We start from the raw sequence: 10029 nt of genomic DNA, 5'->3' as shown, positions 1-10029 counted from the left end.
AAAATTCCCTGAACTCAGGGAAGGTGCCATTAGATTGGAAAATAGTAAATGTAACTCCTTCACTCAAAAAGGGAGAGAGACAAAAAGCAGGAAACTACAGGCCAGTTAGCTTAACATCTGTCATAGTGAAAATATTAGAAGCTATTATTAAAGACGTTATAACAGGGCACTGTGAAAAAAAATTCATGGCAATCAGGCAGAGTCAACATGGTTTTGTGAAAGGGAAATCATGTTTAGCCAATTTATTGGAGTTCTTTGAAGGAGTAACATGTGCTGTGGATAAAGGGGAACCAGTGGATGCACTGGACTTAAATTTCCAGAAGGCATTTGATAAGGTGCCACATCAGAGGTTATTGCAAAAAATAAAAGCTCATGGTGTTGGGGTAACAGGCATGGATTTGGCTAGCTAACAGGAAACAGAGGGTAGACATAAATTGGTCTTTTTCTGGTTGGCAGAATGTGGTGAGTGGTGTGTCACAGGGACCTCAACTTTTTACAATTTACATAAATGACTTGGATGAAGGGACAGATGGTACGGTTGCTAAATTTGCTGATGACACAAAGATAGTTAGGAAAGTAAGTTGTGAAGAGGACATAAGGAGGCTACAAAGAAACATAAATAGGTAAAGTGAGTGGGCAAAGACCTAGCAAATGGAGTATAACCTAGGAAAATATGAAATTGTCCATTTTGGCAGGAAGAATAAAAAAGAAACATGTTATCTAAATGGTGAGAGATTGCAGAGCTCTGAGATTCAGACGGACCTGAGGGTCTTAGTGCATGAATCACAAAAGGTTAGTATGCAGGTACAGAAAGTAATTAGGAAAGCTAATAGAATGTTATCATTTATTGTGAGGGAAGTTGAATGTAAAAGTAGGGAGGTTATGCTTCAGTTGTAGAGGACACTGGTGAGACAACATTTGGAGTATTGTGTACAGCACTGGCCTCCTTATTTAAGGGAGGATGTAAATGCGTTAGAAGCAGTTCAGAGAAGGTTTACTAGACTAATACCTGGAATGGACAGGTTGTTTTATGAGGAAAGATTGGACATACTAGGCTTGTATCCGCTGGAGTTTAGAAGAGTAAGAGGCGACTTGATTGAAACATATAAGATCCTGAGGGGTCTTGACAGGGTGGATGTGGAGAGGATGTTTCCTCTTGTGGGAGAATCTAGAACTAGGAGGTCACTGTTTAAAAATAAGGGGTCGCCCATTTAAGACAGAGATGAGAAGAAATTTTTTCTCTTAGAGGGTGGTAAATCTATGGAACTCGCTTCCTCAAAAGGCAGTGGATGCAGAGTCTTTGAATATTTTCAAGGCAGATGTAGATGGATTCTTGATAAACAAGGGGGTTAACGGTTACCAGGGGTTTGCGGGAGGTTACAGTCAGATCAGCCATGATCTTATTGAATGGTGGAGCAGGCTCAAAGGGCCGAGTGGCCTACTCCTGCTCCTAACTCGCATGTTTGTATGTCTGTTTGCATGTGCACTGTTGGAGGTGCAGTACTGAGGGAGTGTTACACTGTTGGAGGTGCTGTCTTTCAGATGAAACATTAAACTGCAGCTGATCGCGCTGTCCCCCCCCCACGCCTTCCTGAATATTTAAATGGGGCGGGATGACATCAGGGGTTCCTCCCGACATCATCCCGCCTGTGTCATTTTCCCGTCGGCGAGCGGGCCCCGACCCCAGCTCGCCGACGGAAGAATTCTGCCCAATATTTATTCCTCAATCAACATCACTGAAACAGATTATTAGGTCATTATCACAGTGCTGATTCTGGGATCTTGCTGTGCACAAATCTGCTGCTGCGTTTCCTACATTACAGTGAGACTAGACTTCAGAAGCACTTCATTGTCTGTAAAGCAATAATGGTTGCCCTTAGGCTGTGAAAGGTGCTATAGAAATGCAAGTCTTTGTTTCCTTAATGTTTAGCTTGCTTCATGAGGTGATTAGTTAGTCCCATATTGAACTATGTAAAATCTACCTGGAGCTCCAGGCACATTAACTTGCAAATTTGTTTAACTAATCGAAACACTGAGTCAGCTAAACGCTGCCATTTTCTCCTGCAGTTCAGGCAGAACTGTTTGCTTATGGAAGCCTTGCCAGAGAAACAGTTTTTTCGAAGAAAATCTTGCAAAGCAAGGTTGTACGGAGAAAATAAAATCTTTACAATCGGACAGCATTTCCCCTCAGATCTGCTCCGGAGGGGTTTTTTTTTCCATTAATTTATGGGATGTGGGCATTACTGGCTAGGACAGCATTTAGAACTGGATATAGGGGAGAAGTTTCCGGTTGGTGAGTGGGGGCGGGGCCCGTTCGCCGACACGCGGTGATATCGGGCGTCACCACACGTCATTTAGGTTTTCAGTTTGGCGGGAGCGCAGCCGAGTCGGACCAGCCTTAAGGTTGGCGGTGGGGGCAGGCGAAGAGACCAGGCGGCCTTCACATTTTTCATGAAACTTTGTCCACGGGTGGGATGAGGTTTCATGAAGTGTTTAAAAATTCAATAAAACTGTTTTTAAAAATTCACTGACATGTCCCAGCTCATGTGACACTGTCACATGAGGGGACATCTTAAAAGTTTTCAATTTCTTTATTTTGATGTTTAAAACTTAAAACAAACCTCCCTGAGGCACCTCTGTGGTCCGCACATGCACGTAAGAGCGCAGGCCTCGACTCAGGGAAACACACCCCCACCCCCACCCCCACCCGCACAGGGAGCGCTCAGCGCTTCCCGGAGAGCGTCACGCTGGGTGGGGCCTTAATTGGCCAACCCGCATAAAATGGTGGCACTCACCCGATCGGGGGCACCAATCAGGTTCGTGCTCGCTCCCGCCTGCTTCCGTACAAGACCCCCCCCCACCCCCCCGATGGGGGAACGTTCAGCCTATACAACCATAGAGAGGTTACGGTGCAGAAAGAGGCCATTCAACCCCTCATGTCTGTGCCAGCCAGAAAAGGATGGAAAAGGAACTAGCCGCTCATTTTAATCCCATCCCCAATTGCCCTTGAGACGGTGGTGGTGAGCTGGCTTCTTGAACCACGGCAATCCCTGTGGTGTAGGCACACCCACAGTGCTGTTAGTGTTAGAATCATATCTCACAAGACTGAAGTTATCTTTTACAAATGGAAGGACATGGCACGATCTGTTCATCTGGATGCTAACCTGGGATTTGTTTTTAAAATGTCATAAGTTCGCCTCGGAACTATAAACAAGCAGGCCTCTTCGAAGAAATCACCTGACCTATGTGGTACGTGAGAAGGAGTTGTTTGTTTGTGTTGAACTGCAAAGCCTTTTAATTAATGAAAAGCTGGGAGACAAAAAGGCAATCAGATGGGAGAGGGAGAGGGGAAAAGACTTAAGTTGTGAACCTGATTGTTTGGAAGGCAGTCTTGTTGGAGAACAAGCTGAGGAGAGGAGGCTACCTTGGCTGGCTCCCTCTCTCTACCTAGCAACCTGCAGCCTGAGAACCCTAACCCGAATGTAACTAGTCAGCACTTGGACCTACAAAGCTGAGACCAGTGGTGACAACGTCCAGATATTCACCTGGACCAGCAGCCGTCTTCACACGAGGGAAATCCAGGCCGACAATGGCAAGACCCTGTGGACTTTATCCTTTAATTTATAACGCCTATCCTCCAAAGCCCATCTCTGCATAGAGACTCTACCTGTTTGTCCTTTGTTTGTCTATGTATGTGTGTGTGTCTGTGTGAGTGCTGGGGGGGAATTCTTTACTAAGAGATAGATAGTCATACTTCCCGATTACAATTGTGTGTTAACCAGAACTTGCAACTTTTTAAAAGTAATCTCGTTTTAAAATAAATTAATCATTCTGAGTTTTTGAAAGAAGCCTGGTCAGAGCCTCTTTTCTCCTGGGTACTAGAGGTATAGGTACACAATTGGCCATTTCAGTGAGAAAATTAAACATTTAAATTAATAGTACAGCCTGTGGAGTAGTGGGGCTTGATATTTTGTGCACTTCTCCAATCCCAGTTGTAACATTAGGGAGGAAGTTCCAGGATTTTAATTCAGCGACAGTGGAGAAACGATGATATATTACCAGGTCAGGATAGTGAGTGGTTTGGAGGGGAACTTCCAGGTGGTGATGTGTCCATCTATCTGCTGCCCTTGTCCTTCTAGATGGTAGTGGTCAAGGGTTTGGAAGGGGCTGTCGAAGAAGCCTTGGTGAATTCCTGCAGTTCATCTTGTAGATGGTACACACACTGCTGCTACTGTGCGTCGGTGGTGGAGGGAGTGAATGTTTGTGGATGTGGTGCCAATCAAGTGGGCTGCTTTGTCCTGGATAGAGTCAAGCTTCTTGAGTGTTGTTGGAGCTGCATTCATCCAAGCAAATGTGGAATGTTCCATCACACTCCTGACTTATGCCTTGTAGATGGTAGACAGGCTTTGGGGAGTCAGGAGGTTAGCTACTCACTGCAGGATTCCCAGCCTCTGACCTGCTCTTGTAGCCACAGTATTTATATGGCTAGTCCAGTTCAGTTTCTGGTCAATGGTAACCCCCAGGATATTCATGGTGGTGGATTCAGCGATGATAATGCCATTGAATCTAAATGGGTGGTGGTTAGATTCTCTCTTGTTGGAGATGGTCATTGCCCAGCACTTGTGTGGCGTGAATGTTACTTGCCACTTCTCAGCCCAAGCCTGGATATTGTCCAGGTTTTGCTGCATTTGGACATAGACTGCTTCAGTATCTGAGGAGTCGTGAATGGTGCTGAACATTGTGCAATCATCAGCGAACATCCCCCCTTCTGACCTTATGATGGAAGGAAGGTCATTGATGAAGCAGCTGAAGATGGTTGGGCCGAGGACACTACCCTGAGGAACTCCTGTAGTGATGTTCTGAAACTGAGATGATTGACTTCCAACAACCACAACCATCTTTCTTTGTGCTAGGTATGACTCCAACCAGCAGAGAGTTTTCATCCTGATTCCCACTGACCCCAGTTTTGCTAGGGCTCCTTGATGCTACACTCTGTCAAATGCTGCCTTGATGTCAAGGGCAGTCACTCTCACCTCACTTCTGGAGTTCAGCTCCTTTGTCCATGTTTGAACCAAGGCTGTAATGAGGTCAGGAGCTGAGTGGGCCTGGTGGAACCCAAACTGAGTGTCAGTGAGCAGGTTATTGCCTAGTAAGTGCTGCTTGATAGCACTGTTGATGACCCCTTCCATCAGTTTACCGATGATGGAGAGTAGTCTCATGGGACAGTAATTGGCTGGATTGGATTTGTCCTTTTTGTGTACAAGACATATCTGGGTAATTTTCCAAATAGCCGGGTAGTTACTAGTGTTGTAGCTGTACTGAAACAGCTTGGCTAGGGGTGAGGTAAGCTCTGGAGCTCAAGTCTTCAGTACTGTTGCCGGAATGTTGTCAGTGACCGTAGACTTTGCAGTATCCAGTGCCTTCAGCCGTTTCTTGACATCATGTGGAGTGAATTGAACTGGCTGAAGACTGGCATCAGTGATACTGGGGGCCTCTGGAGGAGGTTGAGGTGGATCATCCACTCGACACGCCTGGTTGAAGATTGTTGTGAATGCTTCAGCCTTATCTTTTGCACTGATGTGCTGGACCCCCCTCATCATTGAGGATGGGGGTATTTGTGACACCTCCTCCTCCAGTGAGTTGTTTAATTGTCCACCACCGTTCGTGACTGGATGTGGCAGGACTGCAGAGCTTAGACCTGACAGGGCCCTCAACCGTATCCGGCCCATATCCTGCGCATCCTCCCTCACGCCTTCTCCTCCTTCCCAGAAACATGATAGGGTCCCCCTTGTCCTCACTTATCACCCCACCAGCCTCCGCATTCAAAGGATCATCCTCCGCCATTTCCGCCAACTCCAGCATGATGCCACCACCAAACACATCTTCCCTTTCCCCCCCCCTGACGGCATTCCGTAGGGATCGTTCCCTCCAGGACACCCTGGTCCACTCCTCCATCACCCCCTACTCCTCAACCCCCACCTATGGCACCTCCCCATGCCCACGCAGAAGATGCAACACCTGCCCCTTCACCTCCTCTCTCCTCACCGTCCAAGGGCCCAAACACTCCTTTCAAGTGAAGCAGCATTTCACTTGCATTTCCCCTAACTTAGTCTACTGCATTCGTTGCTCCCAATGCAGTCTCCTCTACATTGGAGAGACTAAACGCAAACTGGGCGACCGCTTTGCAGAACACCTGCGGTCTGTCCGCAAGAATGACCCAAACCTCCCTGTCGCTTGCCATTTTAACACTCCACCCTGTTCTCTTGCCCACATGTCCGTCCTTGGCTTGCTGCATTGTTCCAGTGAAGCCCAACGCAAACTGGAGGAACAGCACCTCATCTTCCGTCTAGGCACTTTACAGCCTTCCGGGCTGAATATTGAATTCAACAACTTTAGATCTTAAACTCCACCCACCCCCCCCCCCCTCCCCCAACCCCATCCCCACCCCGTTTCTCCCCCCTCCCTTTTTTTCCCAATAATTTATATAGATTCTTCTTTTCCCACCTATTTCCATTATTTTTAAATCTAAAACTAAAACTTTGTTAGTCTTTCCACCCCACCCCCACTAGAGCTGTACCTTGAGTATCCTGTCTTCCATTCTTAATTAGCACCTTTCTTAGACAATATCACCACCTTCAACACCTCTTTGATCCTTTTGTCTGTAACATCTTTTGATTATCTGCTCCTATCACTGCTTGCTTATCTCCACAATCACCCCACCCTCAACTTCTCTCTCTCCCCCCCGCCCCCCCCACCCACCTTAAACCAGCTTATATTTCATCTTTCTCCTAACTATGCTTCAGTTCTGCCGAAGGGTCATGAAGACTCGAAACGTTGACTGATTTCTTCTCCACCGATGCTGCCAGACCTGCTGAGTTTTTCCAGGTAATTCTGTTTTTGTCTTAGACCTGACCCGTTGGTTGTGGGGTCACTTGTGACAGGCCTGAGCCACTGGCTAGCCAGATAGTTCAACACCCAAGTCTCAATGTGGGACATAGGACAAGGGACATGCTTCAGGTCTCCGACAAAACATAGGAACAGAGCTCACGCTCTGAGTAGCTAGAAAAATATTTTGTAAAAGTCCGTGTGTAACAAAAATCAAAGTCCACTAGAATCAGCAGCGTGGAATGTTATCAAGGATCGTCATGGATTCCAATGTCAATGAAAACCTCATAACAACCCTACCAAATTTGGTGACAACGTGCATTTCTATAGAACATTTAATGTCGTCAAAGATCCCACGGGACTACACAGGACCAATTCCAAACAGTATTTGACATTGAATCCCTAAAGGAGACATGACCAACAGGGAGTTAAAGGAGGAGAGAGAGAGAGAGAGAGAGAGAGGTGGAGAGGTTTAGGGAAGGAATTCCAAGGCATGGGGCCCAGATAGCTGAAGGCACGGCCGCCAATGACAAAGATAGGAAATTCGAGGGTGCACAAGAAGCCAGAATTGGAGGAACGCCAGATCTGATGGTGGTAGGGCTGGTGGTGGTTAGGCTGGAGGAGGCTACAGAGACTTTTGAGCTAGAACATGGTCTGTGTCACCTCCTGGGTTGGTTTCGATCTCCTATGAGGCGGAGGTGGAATTTTCTAGGATATGTTTTCCCTGATTGGCCCTGGGGTTTGTCTTTGTTTTCATGTGCCTCCCCTCTGGAGATCAGACCGCTGCCAAGGGCTGGGGCAGGGGGAGGTGTAGTGATTTGTTGGTGGGTAAGGAAGTGCCTGGTCATGATGCACTGGCCATCACGAGGTGTGGGGGAGGCTCCATGGACCAGCTGATCTTTGTAAGTTGGTAACTGTACTCTGGAAGTAGAATTCATGTTCATTCTCTTCTGACCAGAGCTTTGTTACCTTTCTCTTTGCCAGCGATCTCCACACTGTCCACTATGATGATACCATGATACAGTATCAGATTCATAGAATCTTACAGAGCAGGAGGCCATTCGGCCCATCGTGCCTGTGCTGGCTCTTTGAAAGAGCTGTCCAATTTGCCCCACTCCCCTGCTCTTTCCCCATAAGTCTGCTTTGACCCAGATTCAGTGAGGAAATGGGGATATATTTCCAAGTCAGGATGGTGTGTGACTTGGGGGGGAACTTGCAGGTGATGGTGTTACCATGCAAATTGAATCTGATTCTGCCACTTTTCATGCAGTGTGTTCCTGATCACCACGGCTGACTGAGTAAAAAAACAAATCACCTCCCCTCTGTTTTTTTCTGCCAATTACTTCAAATTTGTGTCCTCTAGTTATCGTGCCAGTCCTCCTACCAGTGGAAACATTTTCTCCTTATTTACTCTAACTAAATTACTCATAATTTTGAACACCTCTATTAAATCTCCCCCTTAACCTTCTCTGCTCTAAGGAGAACAATCCCAGCTTCTCCAGTCTCTCCACATAACTGAAGCCCCTCACCCCGGTACAATTCAAGTAAATCCTCTTCCATACCCTCCCAAAGGCCTCTTGTGGTCTAATGTGTGATGCTCAGAATTGGACACAATAGTCCAGTTGAAGCCTGATCAGTCATTTATAATGGCTTCACCATAATTTCCTTGCTTTTGTACTTAATGCTCCTGTTTATGAATCCCAAAGACCCCATGTGCTTTCTTTAACAGCTTTATCAAATTGCCCTAGCACCATCAAAGATTTGTGTGTGTAAATGGTCGCACTCATCGCCAATGTGCTCCGATGAGCTGTTTAACTTGACGCCTCTTTCCGAGTAACTATAAATTCTCAATCGCTGTGGATAAAGCTACAACAGCATCAATACCACGAAAGCTATCAGCATCTCTGGCGCACGTGCAAAGGGTTTGTTGCGAAAAACTCAAGAGATAACAGGGTCTTTCAGTGAGGAATTTATGAAACATATATAAAATAGAACAGTTTTTATAATCAATGGCTTCCTTCCCGAGTTAAGCGTCAGTCTAGAGCATTATTTCATTTTATTCTTTATCAAAATGTTGAAAAGGAAGAAAAGTAAAGATCATGATTCAACACAGGCACTTGGATAATGTAACGTGGCTTCTAATGGGTTGCCAATGAATTACATCCTACAGACATGGGAGGATTGTGTGCAGCATAATTACACGCCACAACTAAAGCTGTCTGTGCATGTGGTGACTTGCTTAAAGAAAACCTGAAAAGCCTAGAATCATCCTGTTTCAAGCCTTCCGGAAAAGGACTTCAAACTTGACCAACGCTGGCACAGGGTTCGCTTTGCAAATCCCAGTCCAGCACTGGGTCGGTTGTATTGAAGAAGTAAAGCATCCTTCTCTCTCTCAGTCGCTTATCTGTTTTGCTTCTATCTGTCCTTTGCTGTCAGTTTTTCGATCAGTTCCTGAAGTGGAGCCAGTTCCTTCCGGTCTATGAGGTTAAACTCCTGAAATATGAAAGAGAAGGTGTATTGTTGTACAGTTATCGAGCTTTTATACCTGGTTTAGTGACAATTTGCAGAGGTAATGCTAGAATAGAATGGCTCACATCACAGTGCTGTCTCTGTACATGATGGATGCTTATAGACTTAATAGTTGTTTGGAAGTACAGAACTTGAGTGTTGCTGAAAAAAACACTGGCCAGGATTTTTAGGTTGGCGAGCAGGGGACGGGGCCCACTTGCCGACGTGTAAAGTGACGCGGGATGATGTCGGGCGGAACTCCCGATGCCACTCCGCCTCATTTCAATTTTCAGCCAAATCAGCTGCGCGCCCGCCGACTATTGAGGCCATTGACAAAATCATTAACATCATTCATGGACCTGCCCGTCCAACCTTAGGGTTAGCGGGCAGGCCGGGAGCCCTGGCGGGCTTCAGAGAAAGCATCGAACCTCATCCACGGGCGGGACGAGGTTTCACGAGGGTTTTTTAAAAATTTAACGAATGTTTGATTTAAAGTGATGGACACGTCACGACTCGTGTGACCGTGTCATGTGAGGGGACATGGCAGGGAAATGCTGTTTTTGTACATTTACCATTTTTTAAATTTGGCGCCCATCTCCCCGAGGCTGCACTTAGCCTCAGGGAGATGAGTGCGCT

At 46.4% G+C, this 10029-nt stretch overlaps 1 protein-coding gene across 1 annotated transcript in view; it reads right to left on the bottom strand.

Annotated features, from left to right (window-relative positions):
• Positions 1-8841: 8841 nt before the first annotated feature.
• The window catches only part of LOC144696602 (MOB kinase activator 1B-like), a 30496-nt gene continuing 29308 nt past the window's right edge, over positions 8842-10029 (bottom strand). Inside the window, exon 6 of the mRNA XM_078568138.1 lies at positions 8842-9378. Coding sequence (XP_078424264.1) covers positions 9301-9378 — 78 coding nt within the window. The 3' untranslated portion in view covers positions 8842-9300. The remainder of the gene's footprint in view (positions 9379-10029) is intronic.

This window comes from Cetorhinus maximus, chromosome 1, assembly GCF_964194155.1.
Source record: "Cetorhinus maximus chromosome 1, sCetMax3.hap1.1, whole genome shotgun sequence".
In the NCBI taxonomy this organism is placed as follows: domain Eukaryota; kingdom Metazoa; phylum Chordata; class Chondrichthyes; order Lamniformes; family Cetorhinidae; genus Cetorhinus; species Cetorhinus maximus.
Note: the sequence above shows the minus strand (reverse complement) of the source record. Positions and strands in the feature narration are given on the sequence as shown.